Source organism: Rhamphochromis longiceps, linkage group LG3, assembly GCF_057381845.1.
Source record: "Rhamphochromis longiceps isolate RC_006_pf linkage group LG3, R_longiceps_female_GT1.1, whole genome shotgun sequence".
In the NCBI taxonomy this organism is placed as follows: domain Eukaryota; kingdom Metazoa; phylum Chordata; class Actinopteri; order Cichliformes; family Cichlidae; genus Rhamphochromis; species Rhamphochromis longiceps.
Window position 1 is genome coordinate 5307159 of NC_140559.1, and position 23856 is coordinate 5331014.

At 45.0% G+C, this 23856-nt stretch overlaps 3 protein-coding genes across 3 annotated transcripts in view; 2 read left to right on the top strand and 1 right to left on the bottom strand.

The window, feature by feature from the left end:
- Positions 1 to 23856, bottom strand: part of LOC146672618 (uncharacterized) — a 117551-nt gene that overhangs the window by 70278 nt on the left and 23417 nt on the right. The window lies entirely within an intron of this gene.
- Positions 17 to 6676, top strand: LOC146672624 (rab3 GTPase-activating protein catalytic subunit-like; the record flags this gene model as incomplete). Its single annotated transcript, XM_085400890.1, has 6 exons — positions 17 to 44; positions 185 to 357; positions 960 to 1048; positions 1226 to 1391; positions 6239 to 6293; positions 6594 to 6676. Coding segments are annotated over 4 exons (309 nt in total), but the record flags the coding sequence as incomplete, so codon positions are not given.
- Positions 6784 to 22234, top strand: LOC146672625 (rab3 GTPase-activating protein catalytic subunit-like). Its single transcript, XM_085387532.1, has 8 exons — positions 6784 to 6922; positions 7713 to 7850; positions 9453 to 9680; positions 10799 to 10895; positions 13687 to 13790; positions 14620 to 14735; positions 15033 to 15135; positions 21578 to 22234. Exons 2-8 carry the CDS (start codon positions 7725 to 7727, stop codon positions 21725 to 21727), a joined length of 924 nt encoding a protein of 307 aa, XP_085243658.1. The 5' UTR covers positions 6784 to 6922; positions 7713 to 7724; the 3' UTR covers positions 21728 to 22234.

The following is a 23856-nucleotide window of genomic DNA, read 5'->3' on the forward strand; positions in this document are numbered from 1 at the left end:
AAGAGGAGATTCCTGAAGAGGAGACGCTGAAGATGAGGGCAAAGGTCAGGTTCCTGGCTTTACTTGTTGAGTGACCATATTGCATTCTGGAAACGTGCGTAGCTTACTGGGAGATCTGGGCATCTGTGCTGACCCGGGCCTCAGCAATTGAACAGAAACTCTTGGATGTGTTTGTCGTCTGTAGAAAACAGTGATATCAGCTCTGCTTTGTCCAAGCTGACCGAGCCAGCAGCAACTGTGCCCATTTCCAAACTGTCTGTCTCCAACATGGTGCACAGTGCCCGGAAGCACATTCGCCGCCATCGACGCATCGATGAGTCGCCCCTTAACACCGAGATACTCAATTCTGTCCTTCTGGTAAGAGTTAATCATGTAACCTGTTTAAAAGGCATTAACTAGTCGGAGTTGACTGATACTTGACTGAGTTTTAATGGTTTCAGCTCATTTTATGAGGAAACTGATTCTGACAGAAGAGGTGTGGATCCCGTGTTAGGAGACGGTGAGCGTGATATTCAGAGCAGCAGAGACCTCGCAGCGTGTGGTAGTTTGACTCGTACTGATGTGGCTCCTCTGCTTCTTTTCACAAACAGTTTTTCCTTCCTGGTCACTGTTGAGCCCGTCACACTCAGAAGCTCGAGCTAAGACAGCCTTGAATCTTAAAACTACAGCCGTAATTGCATTTATGTCTTAGAGTGCTGGCCACAGATATTGATCCCATCTGACAGCAGCTCAGTAAAGCACAAGAGCGTCGTCTTAAACAGGATATCAGGCAGCGTTCTTATTTTTATTGTCTACTTCTGGTCACATCCTGCTTTTGCCACTGAGCGATCAGCATCCTGTGTTTTATCATGAAGTGCTGACTACGTGAGCTGCACTTGTTTAATTCTTCTAACATCTATAAAACAACAGAGTTTCTAAATGACAGACTTATTTAATTGTGTTTGTGTCTCTGTTTCCAGATGCTGCTGTGGAGAAGTCTGACTGTAAGAATAACACTCAGCTGTCCAACTCCAGTGGGACATCGGAGCAAGAGAAAACCTCTGATTATGTATGTTTGCCTCTTCACCACTCGCACACTCAAGGTTACACTCAGGTCAGGTCCAACATAAGTTTCAGAGTGAAGACGGGCTCAGTGCTGTCAGTACTTTGTCAGGATTTTTATTAGAATGTATTAAATTTGGTGTCCTGCTGTTTGATTTCATGCTGGTCTTTTCCCTCGTTGTAGAAGCTTTTCCACCAGCTGAAGTCAGCCCCCAGTGACAGTCTGACCTACCGTCTGGCTCTGTGTGTGTGTCTGGTCAACTATTACTACGGTGGGCTGTTGGACACCTCTGGCAGGAGTTTGTCCTTGAGTTGCATTACCGGTGGGAAAATAACCATCTTATTTGTGGGTGGGTACCTCACAGGCTCGTGCTGCTTTGATTTTAAAGATGTCACACATATTAACATTTTCATTCTATAGCAGGTAAAATAAGTATTGAACACGTCAGCAGTTCTCTAAGCAAATATATTTCTAAAGGTGCTTTGATGTGAAATTATCACCAGATGTCGGTAACACGGGAACATTAAACACACAGACATTTATTTATTACTTTATACAAATGTTGGTGATGACAGTTCATGGCAGCTTCTGTATGGAGAAACCAGTCCCATCATTGCTCATGACTTTGACCCACTCACCACACAAACAGTCTATAAATCCCGAATGCTCCGTGGATCCTTCCCACAGATTCAGCTCAGGTGATTGGCTGGGCCGTTCCAGCAGCTTTACTTGATTCCTCTGAAACCAACAGTTTCCATCGGCTGTGTTTGTGATCATGGTCTTGCTGAAACATCCATCTTTGTTTCATCTTCATCATCCTGGTAGATGGCAGCAGATTTTAATCAACAATGTCTCCATTCATCCTTCCTGGAGTTAGATTTAATGGCTCAGTCCCTTTTGCAGCTTGTTATAAAGTTTTTATGCATAACTTTTCTAAGCAATCACACATTTTTTTGGGAACATCAAAATCATAATGCTCCCACCTCCAGACTTCAGTGTTGCTGTGGTGTTTTTGGGATGCAGCCACCCAAACACGGTGTGTTTACAGCATTCAGAGAGTTTTGCTCTTAACAAAGGCAGTCGCACTTTTCTCCTCTCCCTTAGCTTCCCTGCTTAGCCTCTTGTGTCCTTGTCTAGTCTCGTGTTTTTTGTATTACTTTTCCCTGGAACACTCTCTCACAGTCTGTTCTCTAAAACCTAAAAGAGGAATTATGGGTTGGATCAACTGGTCCCTGAATGCAATTGACACCCCTTTCTCAACGAGAAGTCTGGGCTCGGGTGAGCCTGAGTGCTGAAGATATCTACCTATTTGGAGCCATGATAACAGGGTTCTGGCTGATCGGAGCTGGCTTGGCCCTGACTTATCGAAGAATTAAGAAAGCGGAACCGGCTGTTCAAACCCCCACAAGGCTGCCCGCTGGGATTCAAACGATGGGAAGAGGCGTGAGTTTCTCAAAATGGGCTCATTGAACGCAGCATGGATCACATCTTGGAGAAGCTCACTGCGGTCGTTGTTAACTTGTTATTTTCTGTTATACTGCGAGAGTACTGTTGCCCGCGAAGGGTTGTTGTTGGTGTGGAGAAAAATGGCGTAACAAATAAAGCGCTTGGAGTGAGACTACGACGTCGTGTCTTTGAGTTCTCAGAATCGGCTCTCTGAGCACAAGAATGACAACATCACGGAGCGCAAGTTTGATAACATCATGGAGAAGCTCACGGCTCTCCAACGGGAGATTGAGAGACCAGTGTCGGAGTGTTAGAACAGCTTTGAAATTCATATGAGCTGTTCGCACTAAAGTAAAAACCTCCATCACTTACGCGGATACCCCTTCGGCCCCAGCCGTGGGCTCAAGGCTGGGGCCGAACAACAACTCCCTGATAACGACTGTGTTTAGACTGTTCTTCCCACTCCATGCAAGGCCACCTGGGTTGGCTGGAAGACTGTTTACTTAGCCTGGCAGGGAGGAGGACACTGTCTCAGCTGAACTCTGGACACACACACACATACAGACACAGACATATATACACATGCAGATGTACACTCCTCCCCCCTCCAAACGCCTTCGACGCTTATTCCCCTCCGATGCTGACGGTGGATCAAGGAGACCAGCGCACGCAGGCCCGGATATACTGTCTACACTGGCTGTCTCTCACCCTTTACCCATCCCTGTTGCTTGTCATGTGTTTCTTTCGTGTATTAAGAGTTTTTTCATGTGCAGAGGTGTTTTTTTCTGTTCTCAAACTGATCTCCCTGTTGGAGCTCAGTCTGGGGGGAGTTATTTTTTTCTCCTTTCCTCATGTGGTGCATTTTCCATTGTTATACCTCTCTGACCTGTCTTCCCCATGTGATGTTTGTGTCATGTATGTATGGTCAGAAGGGTAAGATGGCGCTGGCAAAGGTCGGCAGCCTTAACCCAATTTCCATCGGGGTCAGCCTTCAGGATCAATAAAGTTTTATTGAATTGAATTAAATGACCAAACTATATTAAAGTTAAAGCGTATCATCATTCATTCGTCAAACTGAATAAAATAGCAATAAAATAGGGTGGCTGCAGCTCAGGCGGTAGAGCGGGTCGTCTACTGATCGGAAGGTTGGTGGTTCAATTCCTGGCTTCCCCCAGGCTGCATGCCAAATATCCTTGGGCAAGATACTAACCCCAAATTGCTCTCCGATGCGTTCATCGGAGTGTGTGTGTGTGTGTGTGTGTGTGCGTGTGTGTGAGAGAGAGAATGTTACTTAGAAAGCACCTAGAAAAATGTGCTTGTGCGAATGGGTGAATGCACAAGTTGTGTAAAGCGCTTTGAGTGCTCAGAAGAGTAGAAAAGCGCTATATAAGAACCAGTCCATTTACCATTTAACCAGAGGAGTATTGCACTGGTTGGATGGCAGCAGCCATGGAGGGAGGGTGTAATTGTCCCGTGTTATGCTGGTGTTTTGTATTAGATGTAAGCTTACATTTGGCAGCATTAGTGAACATTATACTGAATGTTACACAGGAGTGTCTCAGGTAGGAGGGAGGCTCACTTGGTCCATCCACTGAGCTTAGTGTTCAGTGATCGATGGTCCAGGGGAAAAGCTGTTTTCTTAGCCTGGCTGTCCTGTTTCTTGAACAGGTGCTGTCCAGGATGAGATGAGATTTGATTGGCTCTCCTGAGACAGCGAGTGCTGACCATGTCCTCCAGGGAAGGAAAGGGACAGGCACTATTCTTCTGTGCTGTCTTAATGAGCCACTGAGCAGTTAGCATACCAAGCTGTTAGCAGTAGGTGGGGACACACTATGGTGCTGTGGTAAAAAAGCCACCAAGACTTTCTTCTCCAGATGGTTCCTCCTCCTCAGCATCCTGAGGTGGAGTCTTTGACTTTGGACCATGAGAGGTCCTCAGCTACGTGAGTCCCCAGGAACGAGGACACTCGCTGAACACAGTCTGCTTGATGTGGAGAGGAACGTGTTTCCCTCTGCTGAGGTCACATCTCCTTAGTTTTGATGGCGCCGAGCAGACGGTTGTGTTCATTGCAGCAGCCTGTCAGGTTTTTAACCTCCTGCCTGTTCGCCGTCTTCTCCACTGATGATTGTCGCATCATCAGCAAATGTAACGATGGTGTTAGAGGGGCAGGTAGGTGTGAACTCATGAGTGTACAGGAGAGCAGGCAAAGACGCCTGTGGATACTTTATGAATGCAGATGATAATATTCTGCCAGCGTTTCACAGACTTGTTCAGCAAACTTTAAACACACTTCACGCTTCTCTTTTTTTCTGTGGCTCTTGCGCACATATAGTTTTCTTTGAAACAGTCGTACCTGCTGATTCCAGGCCTTTCTGTGGCTCTTCATAACTGGGCCTTGACTCTTCTGATAATTCTTTTCACTGGTCTGTGTGAAATCTTGTGGGAAGCACCTGGTCGTGGCCCGTTTATGGTGAAATAATATTCTTTCCACTTTACCAAAAGTGCGCTGGAACCTTCAGTAGTTCTACTGTGACCACTGCCACCAGCATGTTTTGCAAAAGTCTTGAGAGAGCTCGTTGTTTTTACCCGTCATGAGACGTTTCTTGTGTGAAACCTGAATAATGAGACCATCAGTTGGGACTGAACCAGCTATTTGATTTGATATTAATTGGCGAGGTCTGTGACGAGTTACATGACTCTTTGGTGGCAGGACTCCTGGGCTGGAGGTGCGAGTCCCACTGAGTCTGTGGATGTTGTTGGACTGTCCTGGTTTCCCACCTCGGGATAAGCAGACTACAGTAGCGGTTTCCCTTTCTAAGAAGTGGGACTAGGGGCTGAGCTTGAACTTGGGAATGATACTCCAAAGCCTCCCTGGAAGTCTGTGACTGGGTCAGTTCGTTAGTTGAACCTGAGGTTGAGGATATATTTTCAGCCCTGGAGCTCCTCTGTCAGATGGTGACGGCATACAAAGTATCTGGTACCACTGTCCTCTGTGTGCTGCTGTTGGTCCATCAGCTGTGGAGAGAGTGAAGAATAAGTGATAATGAAAAGTTGTTGTTCTCGTTGAACTCTGTTATTGCTGCTTTATTCGTGGCCAACACTCAGCAGATATTGGCACCAGCCGATTTCAGTCGGGATCTCAAAGGACTTCGTGGAAGAGCAGAACCTATTTGCAGACATTTGTGGGACCTCGTTAGACTGTTGACTTGGACACAGACAGAAGACAGAAACACATTTTGAGACCAGAGGAGATGGATCTGTCAGAGCGGGGGCCCCCAGGCTGTGGAGTGCTTTGCCTCCATCATTATGTTGCCTTGATTGCATTTATTTTTATAAACAGCAGCTTGAGACTCATTTATTTAGCCTGGCTTTGAACTAGATTTGTGCTGTTTCATATTATTGTGAAGCACTCTGTGGTTCTTATCCTGTGCCATATAAGTAAAGTCAAATGCTGGATGTCTGTACGCTGTCCAGCTTCAGCTGTCCAGCTTCAGCTGTCCAGCTGAGCCGACACTTTAGAATCGGGCTTTGGTCTTGTTGTCAGTCATGTTGGATCTCCGTCCGTCTCAAATAACAGACAAATGACCAAAATGTAAAAATCCAAGCACATAATACCAGGCACAAAAGCCCCTGCAGTGTTTGTGCCGTGCTCTAACTAAAACTTTGCTTGAAATTGTTTAAGCAGTATTTGTTTCTCTGTTAACACACTGGTGTTCACTCATATCCATCTCTGTGCTTCCTAATCTGCAGGCTGGCAGGTGCAGCTCCTGATCTTCGCTGTTGTCTTTTGCATCAGAAGTTCCAGGTAGCCACACAGTGCGCAAAGTGCAAGGACTAATCGAACGATTTAAAAGACAAAAAACAACATCATGCACATTTGTAGACTTGCAGCTTTAATTCCAGTGGTTTATCAAAAGTGTTGTGTTAACTTTGATAATTGGAACGATGTTTAGGTGATAAAGAGAAAAATGAATTCTGAGAGCTGATGCTCAGTGTGATACAGCATCTTCAAACTCCCAAACACCTGTTTATGTCGTGTTGTCTGTTGAACACAAGTAGCAGTGTTATGTTTCCATGTGTGAAAAGAGTTTTTGTTCCTGGACAGATGCTGAATTGTTGTATCGAAAGGAAGAAGGCCAGAGATGAATCTCACAAGGTACCCGAGGGGAAAGAACAGGAACACAGGGTCTCAGGTACCTGCCAGAAGAGCCGCCAAGGACCAGAGTGTGCAACCAGTGCTTCCAGTTCAACAAGAGAGATGTCTCAAGGAAAATCCTGGGAGTCGTGGAGTGACAGCGAGGAGGAATTCTTCGAGTGCCTGAGTGACCAGGGCGAGCCTGAGGCGACACAAGCTGAGGGCAGAGCTGAGGGCAGGCTGCACCCCTACAACAACATGACTCTGCTCAACTCTGCAGAGCCTCTCTATGTTCACAGGTCACCACACAGGTCAGAGTCACTGCCTCACTGTGCAAACACATCATATGCTGTTATTTATTCCAAATACAGCATGTTGAAAATAATAGTCGGGGTCACACGGGGTGGAGCCTATCCCATACCATAGGGCGAGAGGCGGGGTTCACCCTGGACAGGTCGCCAGTCGCAGGGCGAACACAGAGAGACAGACAAACATTTAACCCAGGGGTGGGCAACTCCAGGCCTCGAGGGCCGGCGTCCTGCAGATCTCACCCTGTGTCAACACACCTGAATCAGATGGTTAGTTCAGCCTCTGGAGAACTTCCACGATAAGGATAAGCTTTATTTGTTGGTTGCCTGCAACTGAGATGACCTAATCGACCATACATACAATGTACAAACTTAACATTGGGGATACAGGTCAGGCTAACTAGCAACAAAGGATAGCCCTAACCCAAGACACGTTGAGGAGGTCATTTAGCCATTTAAATCAGCTGTGTTGGATCAAGGACGCATCTAAAACCTGCAGGACACCGGCCCTCGAGGCCTGGAGTTGGACACCTCTGATTTATGCTCTCATTCACACCTGTGGGCAGTTCAGAGTCAGAGTTAACCCAACCCCACTCGCTCCATGTTCAAAGACGTGCAGCTAATAATTAGAACTAAAAGAAAGCGGTTGTAACAGTACAGAGGCGACCTTTGTGTGACAAAACCATGAAAGCAGATCTCATATAAGTGGTTCACAGAAATGTCATTAAGCTCAGCTGAAGCTGACTGAGTCTGATATCTGTGCATCATGTTTCATTTTCAGGAACCTGCTCCAATGACAGAGGACCTGTTAGCAGAGCAGTCAGAGGTACTGACCAAACTGGGCACATCAGCTGAAGGTACCCACCTGCGTGCTCGGATGCAGAGTGCCTGTCTGCTATCTGACATGGAGTCCTTCAAAGTGAGTCGGACACACTCTGGGTCAGCTGTCTCCTAAGTTTCTTAGTGCTTCCTGTCTAACATCCACACTTAGACGGACACATCGGAGAGCAGCTTGGGGTTAGTATCTTGGCTAAGGATACTTGGCCTGCAGACTGGAGGAACCAGGGATTGAACCACGACCTTCTGATCAGTAGATGACCTGCTAATGAGCTACAGCCACCCGTTAGCCTTCAGCATTAGCCACATGTTGTGGAAGTTTTCCATTAAATAAAGCCTGCAGACGAGCGGTAGCTAACATTCTTTAATCAAAACAAAGAACAGAAAACCAAGCTTGGTGGAGAGCCTGCATGATCGCGGGGCAGACGGTCAGCAGAGTCTCCCTGAGCCTAGCATGGCTCTCAGTTAAAAACCTTCTTCAGGAACAAAAGGCAGTGCACCGCTGTTTCACACCTTAAGGTTCAGACTCCCTCGCTGCCTCCCAGAGTCCCCGAAGAGACAAAAGATTCTTCCTGTGGAGTTCTGCTTCCCCCCAACTTCCTTACTAGACCCCCACCATCTGTCTAACTGCATGAGTGTGAGACATGCTAAAATCCAGTGGCACCAAGGCATCATACAATAACATAATATGAATAATACATAAATAAAATAAATTCTTATACACACATTAGCGTCAGTGTGCCCTCGAGTTGCTACATGTCTGCTAGTTTTACTGTTCAGGATGTTTTGTGTGTGTGTGTGAACTGCCTGCAGTGAACATAACTGTGCAGACACACACACACACACAGTAGTCACAGAGAGTACCGCTGTGGTAGGGTGACCATAAAGAGGACACTGGGCCCAGTCATGAAGAACTTTAATAATACTGTTAGCTTAAAGAAAACGACGTCTTCTCTGTGCAGTTAATGATGAATTAATAAAAAAATGTCACGTAGGCTTTTACAAGTAAACTAGTGTGAAATAAGAGGACTGTTGATCAGCCTACGCTGTGGAAAGCTGTGACTCTGTCACTGACACGTGTGGCATGATGGATGCAGTCATGCTGGGAGAAGCTACGTGAGTGCAGAAACCTCTGATCACCAGACGATCACGTGGTCGTCAGTTTTCAAACAGCTCATTGCAGTTTTATAAATCATCTTCAGAGGTTATTTGAACCTTGTCTTTGCAGAGACCTGCAGACCTGAGGCAGTAATGCAGTGATAATGACCAGCACACAGTGTAAGTCATGCTGCAGCTGCCCTGAATCTACAGTGTTGGTTATTCCCACCATGTCTCTATGTTTCTGATCCAGTGTGGACGAGCTCTTTATTCAGTCTGAACTGGTTTTAATACTAAAATACAATTGATTTGTTATTCATAGATTTTCAGATTTACTCTTACACAAAAAAGTAAAACATTTTTGTTGCCAGGTCACACGTATTTACTTCCAGTCCTGAACAGAAGGAAATCGTTTTGATGCATAAATGACATTTTATGTTCAGTGACAGCCTGGTGTGCTTGGGTCCATGAATGCAGTGGTGTTGTGAGTGGGCCCTGCTCGAGTCGTCAGTGCCAGTATGAGGTGTCAGTGAATATATTTACACATTACTTCATTTAAAGGACGAGTTTGTGTCTCTGTCCACAGGCAGCCAACCCCGGCTGTGTCCTGGAGGATTTTGTGCGCTGGTATTCACCTCGGGATTACGTAGAAGAGGAAGTGGTCGATGAGAAGGGCAACACGATGGTGACGGGGACACTCAGTCCCAGGATGAAGATCCCAGGCAACATGTGGGTGGAGGCTTGGGAGACTGCCAGGGTCACACCTGCACGACGCCAAAAAAGACTTTTTGATGACACCAAGGAGGCCGAGAAGGTCTGAAGCAGGTCGTTCGTTTTGCCACATGCGTGTTTTTAAGCCAAACGTGTTTACTAAGTGGATCACAAAGTGTTTTCATGAATGTTTCTGCTGATTTTCAGGATCAGCTTCTGCCATGGGACCGTTTTGGCTCATGTATGTTGGAGAAGTCAGTTTAACACAGATCTGTGCTCACAGACATGTTGAAGCATTTTCACATGTTGATGAAAAAGGATCTGATGCTGTCACACACGATGTTTAACTGACACACAGCAGCTCTCTGTGGTGTGATGGTGTTAAATGAAGAACAACTTTAAACCAGCTTCTATTAATGATCCGGTCGGCTTTATGGGAAAGGGACAAACAGTAACTGGGGTTAGTTGTTTCCTCACCCAAAGAGGGTCCTGGATTTGGACCCGGGCAGGTCCCTGCCAAGCGTTTGCATGTTCTTCCTGCACATATGAAAGCAGAGCTCGGCGCTCCAGTTTGCACCATCACTGAAAATGTTGCCTGTCTTTTAAAGACATTGTTTATCCAAAAAGAGAAAGTTAAAAATAATGCAGCACGGTGGTTAGCGCTGTTGCAGCACAGCAAGAAGGTCCTGAGTTCAATTCCACCATCAGGTCTTTCTGTGTGGAGTTTGCATGTTCTCCCCGTGTCTGCGTGGGTTCTCTCCGGGTACTCCGGCTTCCTCCCACCGTCCAAAGACATGCAGCTTGTGGGGATAGGTTAATTGGATAATCCAAATTGCCACTAGGTGTGAATGTGCGAGTGAATGTGAATGGTTGTCTGACCCTGTGTGTTGGCCCTGCGACAGACTGGCGACCTGTCCAGGGTGTACCCCGCCTTTCGACAGCTGGGATAGGCTCCAGCGCCCCCCGCGACCCTGAAAAAGATAAGCGGAAGCCAGTGGATGGATGGATAAAAATAATGCTCACTGATAGTCTTATGACAGATTTAAAGATCTGGGTATGACTGGTCCCTCTGTGAATAACCATCATAGAGAAAGGTCACCGTTTATCTGGAGTCTTCTTCAGAGGCAGCCTGTTGGCTGTGCAAAAATATTCTGTTGATCTGAAAGAGCAAAAGGAAAACAGAAGCCAGGCAAACTAAACTTTTTGGGGGTTTGTCTTTAGGTTCTGCACTACATGGCGATGCAGAAACCTGCAGACCTGGCCCGTCACCTCCTGCCCTGTATACTTCATGCAACTATTCTGAAGTTGAAGGAAGAAGGTAAGTCCTCACCGTTTGGTTGAGAAACACGTTTATATGAAATAAAATCAGGGAAAATAACTCTGAGCCCACAGCAGGTAAATTACAGTCAGACCGAAATACAAAAAACTAAAGATATTAAAATAAGTACTAAGAAAATGACATGCAACCCGAGCTGTTAATGGAGAAAAAAACCCAGAAGCTGCATGAATAAAAAAGTAGAAATCTTGGACGCTGCCAGCATAATGCACAGGCTTTTGACGGGGCTCGCACACAAACACAAAGCAGAGGATGAAGCATCACCAAATATGTTTCCAAACCAAAGAAGATAAGATGAAGCATACCTGCGCAGCGGTGGGTGATGAGGAGAGGCCGCAGCGAGTCTGTCTTAAAGTGCAAGTTTGTGACAGTTTAAAGCTTAACAAGCTAAGACGCCAAACATCCAGAGCACAAAGACAAGTCAGAGGGCTTTTTCAGACACACACTTCTAAACTGTCGTGCTCAACAGTGTCTCTGCTAAAACTGCATCTGTGCTCTGCTCCTGTCAAGTTGCCTATCGAGTGCTTAATGATAAGGTGCATGGTAGCTGCTTTCCTCTGCAGGTGGATGAAGCCACTGATAGTGACAAAGGAATGACTTCTCTGCAGACAGGCTCCTGGCAGAGCCACTGCAGAGGAACTCTTTACAATCACTGACTGTGAAACGTGAGGACTGTGTGGGGACGTGCAGACGGGGGCGCGATGGCTGGGAAACGAGGAGGGCTGCAAGTGGACGCACTGTATGATACACGCTGGCGTCTAGACAGCTCAGTCCTGAGCTGAGTGATGTAATGACTGATTGCATCGACACAGTCATTACATCAAAATACAACCCCTTTTTTTCGGCACTGAAACGAAACAGGCTCCGCACACACAGCCGTTCTGTATCACAGCTGTGATGCAAAAAGATTTGGGCACCACTGGTATAGAGTGACTGAAACCCAGAACCTGGAAGTGTCCAGTGATGTGAGGGTAAAGGACGTCTCACTGTGTACTTTGGTGCACAGATGAGTTTGTGGTCGGTTCAGTGAATGCAGCCCATGAGCTGCAGAAAAAGCCCAAATCCTGAGCCCTCCAAGATTTGGGCTCAAGATGTGTTCTGCACTGCAGGCCCTTGGACTCCATCAGGGTTTGGGCCAGTTTTGAGCTCTTATAAGTATCAGAGATGGACACGTGATATTTTCAGGGCTGCGTAGGCATGATGGGTAGAACATGACCCTGGTGTTAAAATGCAGGTAAATGTGATTTAGTTTGTTTACTCTAACTAGCTACCCAACCCTCACTGTGAAAGGAGCCTGGAAAGTTTCCCCAACATGAATTTCTTTCAGTCAAGTTTTCTCCAGTAATGATCAGAAATCAGATAAAACCCACTCTTTATTTTATTCTACACACAATAAATTGATAATTAATCCAGGATACAGAAAAGTCTAGATTTCGTCTTCAGACTGTCACATCTGGAGCAGGGCATAATTTGATTTGGTTTTTAGAAGAAGCTAAAGATCTTTCAGTCGTGTTGCTGTTGTTCCCTGACACCTGCAGTGCAACCATCAATTTAGCTAATGAGAGTTCACGTATAATTATAACAGGTCTTAGTTTCTGGATCGTCTCTAAGTTGACGGTATACTGCTAAGACCAGTTCTGAGTCTAGAGACAGCCAATGAGAGACACTAGTAAGGACATCACTGAGGAGAGTTTTCTAGTACTTTGGAGAAACCTCAATCAGCTAACGTCCTGCTGTGATACTCAGACCTTTTCTCTAATTAAACCAGAAAGCTAGTTTTCATTTATTCTGTAATATCCCAGAATGTTTCAGCAGGTCAGAAATGCTTTGGTGCCTATCCAGGTTGTATGCAAATTAATTCTGATTAAGTCTGGACTACAAAATACAAAACATAGCTTGGACACAACAATAATGTCCTCGTTTCACTTCTTTAAAAAATGTATTTTGATCTTATGACACTTACTAAAAGCTTTACTTCCAGAGGTTGACAGAGACACTCCGTGCTGATAACACGTGAATGTGTGAAGGTTTGTATCATATCTATCTAACAGACTCCAGTTTGTGCATGTAAATGGAGAGTCCTCTTCACACACTGCGGTTAATTATGGAGTTCCACAGGGTTCAGTGCTAGGGCCAATTCTGTTTACATTATACATGCTTCCCTTAGGCAGCATCATTAGAAGACATAGCATACATTTACACTGCTATGCAGATGACACCCAGCTCTATCTGTCCATGAAGCCAGATAACACACACCAATGAGTTAAACTGCAGGAATGTCTTAAAGACACAAAGACCTGGATGGCCGCTAACTTTCTGCTTCTTAATTCAGATCAAACTGAGGTTATTGTACTCGGTTATTGCAGATGGCCCCGCCCCTCCCTGAGCCTGGCTCTGCTGAAGGCTTCTTCCTGTTTAAAGGGAGTTTTTCCTTGTGCCAAAGCACATGTGGGTATATTCCTGGACAAAAGGCTTAGTTTCTATTTGCAGATGTGTTCTGTGATCCTCTGAAATAGCTGGATTAATTAACTCCAATAATAATCCATCAAGACTTTGTGGATATGTTTTAATCTCTGTAAAGATTATTATAAAATGTTGTGAAGGTTTTGATTATTTCAAAAGGATCTGTATTAGTGAGATAATAGTTTGCAGGTTTACTCGATTTTAGGCTTTTTCTCATGTTAACAGTAATTGAGGTTACAAACGTGGCAGGTCTTTCTTTTAATCACAGCTTTCTGTCACTCTGGAAACACTGTCATTTCTTCTCTTTCAGAGTCTGCTGAAGATATTCCATCAGTGCAAAAAACCATTCAGCAAGCTACAGTTCAAGCGAGCAAGCTCCTGCAGTCCCCCAACCAGGACTACAAGAAGTTAGAGGTCAGTGAAAACTCGACCGGACTTTCCACAAATAATTCAGTTTAAAAGAAAGTATCATTAGATTCACCCAAAAAAGTTTTGTTTTTAAATAAATTATTGATTGATTGTTAACTGTGTTTTTGTTGTAGTTGAGTATGTGCTGTACATGAGGTGTACGTAGACTGGACAGTGTGCTCCATGGCTGAGAACTTGGCTGATAATTATTATGGCCATTGATGGTTGAACCATGAAAACAGGGGTGTGGTGCAGTGGGATTGTAGTGGGAGCTGGAGTAACAAACTCCAGTGCTTCCTCAGTGATGGCTAACTTTTTTCTAAACCTAGGTAATTCCTTCGGCTGTTCCCACCTGGGCTCAAAGCTTTTATACTCTGCTGATATCGGATGTGTTTATCAGTGATCGAAAACAGAGACTGAGATTGTTATTATTGAGTTTGATCACACGTTAGGTGCATTAAACATATGCTTTAATACTGTCCTAAAGTCTGAGAACAATCATCACTTCTTCACATATAAAAATGTTCTTCTCACTAGCACTCAGTATCCATACAGCCCCTTTTCTTTGAATGTCACTGTACAGCTGCACAGCTAAACCCCACCATGTTAGTTTTCCTTGATTGGACAGTCTTGTTGTGTAAAAGTATTCTTGGCTTTCTCAAAGTACATTTAAGTATGCCGTGTATCCACGGTGACTCCAAACACGCCTTTTACACCCCGAGACTCAGCCTATGACGTTCCACGTAGGAAAAACCACGTATGTGTATAAATGTGACAGTCTTGCGGTCTCATGCTGTCAGGATTGAGCAGACAGTTGTTCTTGTCCTGTGTGCAGGATTTCATTAACCAGCTGCTGAGCATGGAGACAGTCATCACTCAAGCTCGCTCGCTCAAGGCCAAGTTCTCCGTTCCTGAGGACGACAGCGGAGAGGCTGCTGATGAACTGAAGAAGTGAGTCGCAGAGTTTGAGCTGCGCTCACTGACAGCTTTGTTTGTGCTGTTGGTAACATGTAACCGTCTTCACCGTCACTACAGATAGTTAGTCAGTAACTTGTTGTCACGATGAATCTGTTAACGTTTCACAAAGACGGCGTCTGAAGGATCACAGTCAGTTCACACGTTTCTTTCTCGCTCATGTTGGTGGTCTTATTTTATAGTTTTGGTGTCTTCAGGTTTCACATGTTCTTATTTAAGTGTTTTGTTTTGTGGGAATATTGTAACATTTTCCACATTGTGTGTTGTCTCTAGGTTTGTGAGCTCCCTGCTGGAGGAACCAGAGGTGGTAGTGACAGGAGCAGGCCAGGGCCTGGCTGGCAGTATAATCCACAGACTCTTCATCAGTGCTCAGAGGGTAACTCTCACTCTGCCTCCGTGTCCTTCCCACGTCTTGCTGTCAGTTTCATGTATACAGTCATGTATTTGTCATCTATAGAGACATCTTTAGAGGTACACACACACACCACACTTATTCAATATCAGCATCAAGAATAGGTCGGTGTCCCGGTCCTAGAACAAGACATGAAGTCAGCGCTGTTTTATTTATATATACTTCATGTGGATGAAACTGGAAGGACGTGGTCAGCACTGATGTAAAGACGCGGTGTTTTCTGTCAGTGTCAGGAGAGTCTGCTCTATTGTAACGTTGTTTCTTCCTGAAACACACAATTGCTGCTGCTGTGCTGTGAAGCACGTTCAGAGCTATAAGAACCAGTCTGTTTAACTATCAATGAAAAATGAAGAATTATCAGTTTGACTGTGTGACAATTCTGCAGGAACAAAGTTGTGCAGCTCTCTCCACAGTGGAGCAGATCTCCTTCCTGTCTTTGACGCTTCTTTTTCTCTTTCTGCAGTAACAACTATTAATGTGCATTTGTATATGTTTACAGTGTTAGCAGAAACAAAGCTTTGGTGGCCGTGACTCCAGAGATGGAGCCGAGTATCTAATCGAATCATCGGTTTGTTCTTTAAGCCTTAAAAGTGTCCATGTGCTCCACACTGGATCCCAGATTGACTCTGATGCATCAACTGGAACATGAATCCAAAATCCTGCTCCTCACATTCAAGGTCTTAAATAATCAGGCCCCATCTTATCTTAATGACCTTGTAGTACCATATCACCCTATTAGAGCACTTCGCTCTCGCTCTGCAGGCCTACTTGTTGTTCCTAGAGTGTTTAAAAGTAGAATGGGAGGCAGAGCCTTCAGTTTTCAGGCCCCTCTTCTGTGGAACCAGCTTCCAGTTTGGATTCAGGAGACAGACAAAACTTTCCTCTTTGATAAAGCACATAGTTAGGGTTGGATCAGCAACCTTAATTAGTCTGCAATAGACCCTGTGCACGAGAAAATGCTAACTTCCTGTTTTAAGATCGGATGCAGGGTTGTACATTTCCGGTAGCTTTACTTTGCGGTCAATTGCTGCTGCAAAGATGGACTCCAAAATCATGTCCAAAATATGAGAACAGAAAGATGGCGTTAAGTTACAAAGAGCAGAAGGTGGGAACACTCACCACTGCTGTGTCATAAAAAAAATCAAATTATCAGTTTTGACGTTTGAAGCGTGCAGATCGATTGGTGGTTTACATCACTCAACACAAGCAGAACTGCATTACAGAATCAGAAGCACATCTCTGTATAGTGACAGTTCTTATGATTTAAACAGCATTCAAACTACAGGTGAACAACAGTCAAAGGTTTCCCTGCTAGTCAAGTACACACCTACACAGCATGTCAACAAACCGTGGTAAGGGTCTCTATGCATGAGTATTTACGAAGGGTATGTTGTGACGTACCTTCAAAATTACAGCGGTCCCTCGCTATAACGCGGCCTCGCTGGTTCGCACATTTTTTTTTTGTGCAAGTTTGCATGCGCACAGCGCTTTGTGTTCTGCGTCCTGATTGGCTGCAGACTATTGTTGATCTCCTCCGTGCCGTCTCTCCTGTGCAGTACAGAATCACTGATTCATTGATTCATTAATGATTCACTGATGTTGAATTATCTCTCAGCTGCTCTGTTCTCATGTGCTGGACCTGAAAACACGGTTTGATCTTTGGTTTCTGTAATACTGGACTTATTTGTCTACGAAGGTTTGAGCTTTGAGAGCTTAAACAGGAGAGAAACGTGTGAAAATGTTCATGTCGGTCTGAGTGTATAAAGTGTGTAGTGACGGGTTTTACCTTAAAACATCTATAATAATTGTAAAAAATAAAGTTGGCTACTTCAGATTTCACCAATCGCAGGTTATTTTTAGAACGTAACTCCCGCGATAAACGAGGGAGCGCTGTATACAGATACTGAGAAGTATAAAATTTGAATCCTGTCTCTCTCTGAGGCGCGGGGGGAAAAATATCGACAAGTCGATCAACATCATCTACAGATACATTCGACATCTCGAGAAATGTAAATCGCCACTTGATTCGTCCATTTGGTTGGAAAACCCGACCGTGAACAAGGAGCGAATATCACACCAGAAACTAAGTGCTATGCGCCGGAAGTAGCATATGCTAAGGCGCACAGGTCTAAGTTATAGGTCTAAGTTCCCCATAATGCACTGGGTGTTTCTTCTTCACTCAACATGTGTTAGTAGACCTCTCTGCATTCAGTCCGTCTGCCCCTCATCTATCGATGGATGTTAGAGGCTTTGGTTCCCACTGTCGCTCACAGACGGTCACCTAATGTTGCCTGTGTAACTGCAGGGTCTTTGCCTTATAACATAGAAGCAGCTTGAGGTAACTGTTGTTGTGATGCTGTGTGTGTGTAATAAAGCTCCCTTACTGACAGTGGGTCACCACAGCTTGTAGCTCCATGTATTTGATGTGGTACGTTTGCCCTCGCTGACACAACCTTAAAGGGATTTGTGTGTATGAATAAAGTTTATTGTTCATACAGTTCATTGCCGTATGTCTGTGAAAGGGTGAATGAGGGTTGTAGCTCCCTCAGCAGCTGTGGAGCGATGGAGATGTGGTTGGTTAGACACGCTGCCCTAGTTTACACTACAAACCACACTCACCTGTTTACACTCCTTTTGTGTTACAACCACCTTGTTACACTCAAACACCAGATGATGCATCTGAGCCAACTAAGGATTCACTGAGACTGAAGAAGCTCGAGATCATAAGAATTTGAGGCTCAGCCTTACAGTATCATAGGAGAATCCAACCATTGTATGTCAAGAGACTATAGACAGTGAAAGCTCCATCTGGAGGAGGAACGACGTGGTTCAGAGCGTTGCCTCCTGCAGCTGGTGACATGTTCAGATTTCAGCTCTGTCGGTTAGAAAGTCTGTTTTTGTTTTTCATCTGTGTGTTGCTCTTTCATCCTTTTCTTCTTCCTGTTTCTTGCATCAAGCTGGCTGACTTCACCACTGATGAGGTAACCATGAGCAGTAAGCCTCGTGTCGCTCACAGTTACATTTAACATAGTGCGATAAACACACTCAGTCATTATAAGGTACATCCTCTAAAGCAGGGGTGCTCAATACGTCGATCGCGATCGACCAGTCGATCGCAAAGGTAGTATTGGTAGATCGCATGGCATTAAAAAAATAGATGCCAGCCTATCATCCATCCCGTCACTTGATTGATACAGGGAAGCCAGTCAGATGACATCAGATTTTTTCTGACGCTTAGGTCGCTGCGCATGCGCAAACAGCGGCGCGAAGTGTAGTAAAACTGACAAGCTAGTCAGCGAGTTAACTCCAATTTTTAGCTCTCGGTTTTTTCTCTTAAACCTGGCCGTCAGCAGCTACTGTCCGGACTATGCATCCCTGGCTGATTCAATTCAGTGCAAGTCATCAGAGTAAACTCAGGTAATGACAAAAAATTTACATAGTTAATTGTGTTGTGAAATATTGGATATTGCGGTTATGCATGTATATACATTGTAGATATAAAGAATCCTCAATATATTTATAAATAAGTATATGTTTTGGATTTTTGTAGTGGGTAGATCATTTTGACTTGGTCATTTTATAAGTAGCTCACATGCGGAAAAAGTGTGAGCACCCCTGCTCTAAAGGTTCACATAACAGACAAACAGGATAATAAAAATAATCTGGTTCTTTGCAGCGTCCTCAGATGAACGACACACGACATTATTACACGTCTCAGTATTTGTTACACTGAACACAAATATAAACACAACACTTTTGTTTCCATGAGCTGAACCGGATCCTGACTGGTTTTGCGACATGTGTGTCATTGTGCTACACATGTACGGCATATTTCAGAGTGGCCTTTTATTGTGGGCAGTCTCAGACACACCTGTGCAATATTCATGCTGTCTAATCAGCACCTTGACATGCCACACCTGTGAGGTGGGATGGATTATCTCAGCTAACGAGAAGTTCTCACTAACACACATTTAGACAGATTTGTGAACAGTGTTTGCGAGCAATGTTCCCTGTAATGTTTCACGTGTCTGAGCGAACACACAAACTCCCTGAGCGTCCCTTGGACCACTGTGAGCGACAGCAGACGTGTGCACTGTGGTCACGCCAGCACCCAAGTTACATGTTTATTAAAATAATCAAATTACAGCATTTACATTTATGTTAGATTACTTTTAATTACCTGCTTTAGCCCACTTACAATGAAAATTAAAACAATCTTCTTCATGACCTGTAGCATGTTAACACTATTGGAAGTAAAAATAACTTGAACTTCAATTTTGAAAACACAACTTTCTTTAAATAAAGCTCTGACTTGTATTATGAGTCTGTGGTCTGGGAGAGAGTCTGTAACTCTGTCTGCAAAATACAGTAAATAATGACCAATGTTGGGCAGTTAATTATATAGTTACTTCTTCAAAAAAGTAACTGAGTTTTGCAAACAAAGTTTTTTGCAGCTGTTTACCTAAAAATGCAGCCAAGGTGTTTTTTAAACAAACATTTCAAACTATTTACAGAACAATCAGCTGTTCTGCATCAAATCTGATGCCACACAAATTATTTGTGCCGCTCCAAAAAATAATTTCTGTCCACTATGAGATGAAGGCGAACAACAGCCTGATACCTGCAGGCCTGACAGCAGCAGATGTATCACTGCTGTAACACCTGTAAACCATTGTTCTGACACACACAACAAAACTATTGACTACACTACACACTAACTACACACTAACTACACACTAACTACACAAGATTTGTGCTAAACTTGGCAATCACATCTCAAACACCGTCACTCCTAAAACTTCCCCCTTCCTAAACAACTAAATGTCATGTTGCCATATCATTTTTTTGATTGGTCGACATGGTACATTTTTCCACCAATAGGAAAGGCTGGTGGGGGTTTGTTTTGGTGTTGTTTTTGCTCACAGGCTTTCGAGTGTTTTCCTTATAAAACGGCGTTTTCACCGTTTCTTCCTGCAGTAAATATAAACAACGACAGTATTCAGGAAGAAAACCAAACATTGCAGATATTTTATCATAACTCTGGTTTTACGTGGTCGATCAACACAATTTAAAAACTGGTATAAAGTCCACACTTTGTCCGTCAGTTGTTCCGTCTGTCCTGCTCACATCTCCAATGGTTGTACACGTTGTCATTAACGTGGCTTCACGCCACATCAGCCGCTTTGCTAAAACACCGGTGTCGCACATAAGGACGCTGTCATAGCCTGTCAACCACGTTGATTAGCTGCGTATATACGAATGTGAATCGCGTGATTGGCTGGACTACGGGATAAGGTGGCCTCGTTCTGATCCCATACGGGAGCAGCCAGTCACTGACTAACACTGCAGAACAATTGTTAAAGTTTTCATTTTAATTTCAATTCAGGTGATTTTTTTTTTTTTTTTTTTTTTTTTTGTGCGCAACGCAGATTTTCTGTGCAGAGACCGTGCCAGCAGTGCACAATTGTGCACGCGCGCAGCTTAGAGGGAACATTGCTTGCGAGTGTCGGGTCTTTTGTGTTTGTAGAAAATGTTTCATATCTTTGAGTTCAGCTCATGGAAAACAGGAGCAAAAACAAAAGTGTTGCGTTTATATTTTTGTTCAGTGTAAACGATAAAACATCAGGTTTGACCCAGAATACAGTTTGATCCACATGGTGGCGCTGTGAAAAGTGCGCGCTGTACTGGTGGCACCAGTGTCCCCAGCCCACAGACCAGTGCTGCCACTAATCGAGTTTCATTAGCAGCATCTAAATGCTGTTTAAAGGTGGACTTCATCTGTCACACAGGAGCAGTTTGGCTTCGCTTTGCTTAAATAATGACCTGGTGTATTTCTTTTTTTTTCTTTTTGTTGCCTGTCCCATTTGGTTCTTTAGCCATCAGAATTGTTGTCTGAAGACCAACAAGGATACCCAATGGATTTACTTTGCCAAATGGATCATCGTGGCATTGCCGTATTGGTCCATTTGGTCGATCTTTGTTTTTATTATTTATTATATTTTATTTTCAGATGTTACCGACGGGACAGACATGAGTGAGGGATAGGAAAGGGAGAAAGAAAGAGGAAGGAAAGGAAAAACAGAAGGGGAGAGGGACAGTGAGAAAGGGGGGAGAAAAAAAAAATCTCCTGGATCACCTGTTGAGAGAAGAATAGAAAACAAGCAAAAAAACAAAAAAAACAAAGCAACATACTAAACACAACACCATCGCATTAGTCTAGCTAAGTTTAAACAGCAGTAAATACTAAATATTCAATGTTGTTGTGCAGCACGCAGGACAGATGTGCTTCGAAGTAGCAGCCAAGAAAGGTGTAATTTAAGTCTACGAGCAGTGAACACCCGTGTGCATACCTGTGTGGATCAGTGCGCTTGTATTCAAATGGTTTCTCCATGTAATGATCTGCTAGGGAGTGTGGGGGGGCCACAGCCCCGTCCTCCAGGGTATGAAGCAGGTATGGAGGAGATCAAAACTCCAGACATCCAGAGGCCCCCAGAACACAAGAGACCAAGGAAGACCAACAGAGGGGCAGCCGCGCCACTGTCCCAGCAAGAGCTGAGGAGAGTCCCAGATGAGGGTTCACCCAGCAGCCGCGGAGCAGAAGCCAGGGGGAGTTGCAGTGACGCGCCCGTCAGCTCCGCCGGCCCCCAGCTGTGCCTGAGTGACCGAGCCCCAGGCCGAGAGGCCGGGGGCACCCCACCTCCGAAGTGGCCTGAGCGAGCCCCAGGCTCCAGGCCCCGATAAGCGGCCGCCAAGGAGTGAGCCGGTGTGTACCTGGACGCCCATCCCCAGACACAAAGAACCACCAACGCACCGACACCTGAGGGAGTCCGCCACTGGCAGGGGAAGTGGTGGTGGGTGGAGATAAGCCTCCAAACCTTGGAGGGCCTGAGATGTCCCCAGAGAGGTGGCGCCTGACACCCAACCTGACATATAGACACAGACATACAGGCACACACAGACACAAACATCCATTCCCCCCCTCATGCTCTCATATGCACTTACTCCACACTCAACCAACGTGGAGACAGACATAAAGAGACGCTGTACACACGATCACACTCCCCAAGCATACTCTACAAACCGGGTCTAGGTACCCTTGCCCCTGGAGGGGGGAACTGCACCCAGACCCAGGTGGTGTTACCCTTTTCCCTGCGGTGGGGAGAGGCAGACCGCCCCGACTCCGCAGCAGCAGGGAGGCCCCACACCCCAGACCGCAGTCGGACGGCCAACTCCTCCTCCTAGCCCCCCCGCTCCAGCAGGCCGCAGAGAACGGGGGTGAGAGAAGACTCCAAACCTCCCTCCACCCGCTCATTGTAGTGTTGATGCATGTGTGTTCTAAGGTGCAATTAAAACCCAGGAGGGCATGAAGCTACCTGCCAGAGAGCAGCAGGTAAGTGCATAGTCCCTCCTGTTAGCCCTCAATGTCTACATGTATTTAAAATTGAGAGGTGGGCAACGACGCCAGGGGTGAGGTGTACACCCTGATGGTAACTTGGACTCCGTGATTGTGCCCACCCCCAAGATCATTTGTCATCGTCATTTGTTTCTCTTTGCATGAGCGTCCCATAGTGATGTCTGTCTCTCTTCTTGTTGTCCAGCTCAATCACAGAGGAAACAAACCAATCTGGTCTGAGACAGGACGTCACAAAGACCTTACAGGAAGCTAATCTATCATCTGATTCTTCCTGCGCTACACATTCACACTCCCACAGAATCTTACTATCATTAATGTCTGTCTTATAGTTTTATTATTTAACGTTGAGCAGTTTACGCACGAGCAGGGGAAAGGTGCATTAATCAGGGACTAGTTTTAGTGGCGGATTAATTGTGGTTTTTAAACCTGTAAAAGAGGCCGTATTGTTACGTTTTATTATTTTATTGAATTAAAAAGGGAAGAAGATACAAACACAGCTTGGTTTACTAACTAATAAGGTCAGGATTGTACTCAGTTGTAGTTATGTGTGCCTCTGCAGGTGGTTTAGTTTTTTTATTTGAATAAATTGTTCAGTAAAATCAGGGATTTGTTTACACACAAGAATCTCCAAACGGGGAATAAATGGACTGATGTTTATATAGAGCGCTTTTCAACTACATATAAGCACTCGAGGTTCTTTGTTACTACAAGATCCTTAGCTGGATTGGAAAGCACTATAGAAAACATTTACTCAGAGAAACCGAACATTTTTCTTTTGACACTCTCCTTAAACCTCAGAACAAACTCTGTGCTCGCTGTGGATTCGTGTGAACTCTGACCTGAATCCAAGGTCGTTTTTTGCGAGATGCCCACGCTGTAGCATCACGGTGTAGTCCTGTCGCGTTTCTGTGGTTAATCAGAGCGAGACGACGACTCCACCAGAGGATCGCATACTTTTCATCCACGTCAGATCATTTTATCTATAAAACAGTGAAGTGATGGAAACGGAGTACTCAGGACTTCCCCGAGCCACCGCTTAGTGAGCTTTTGTTGGAATGTCAGTCATGTGATGATTACAGACCGCCGAGGACGAAATTATGGAGCAGCCGCACACACATGATGCCTGATCCCATCTGCCGGTGGATCACTGACTTCCTGTCGGACAGGAAGCAGCATGTGAGGCTGGGAAAGAATGTCTCGGACTCCCGGACCATCAGCACCGGCTCCCCTCAGGGCTGTGTTCTTTCTCCTCTGCTCTTCTCCCTGTACAC

What these genes read in the sequence shown, in the direction of transcription:
- LOC146672625 (XM_085387532.1), top strand. Translation starts at nt 7,725, where the DNA reads ATGACAGAGGACCTGTTAGCAGAGCAGTCAGAGGTACTGACCAAACTG. An exon ending in TCTGAAGTTGAAGGAAGAAG is followed by an intron (nt 10,896 to 13,686) that starts GTAAGTCCTCAC and finishes CTTCTCTTTCAG; the next exon opens with AGTCTGCTGAAGATATTCCA. An exon ending in GCTGCTGATGAACTGAAGAA is followed by an intron (nt 14,736 to 15,032) that starts GTGAGTCGCAGA and finishes TGTTGTCTCTAG; the next exon opens with GTTTGTGAGCTCCCTGCTGG.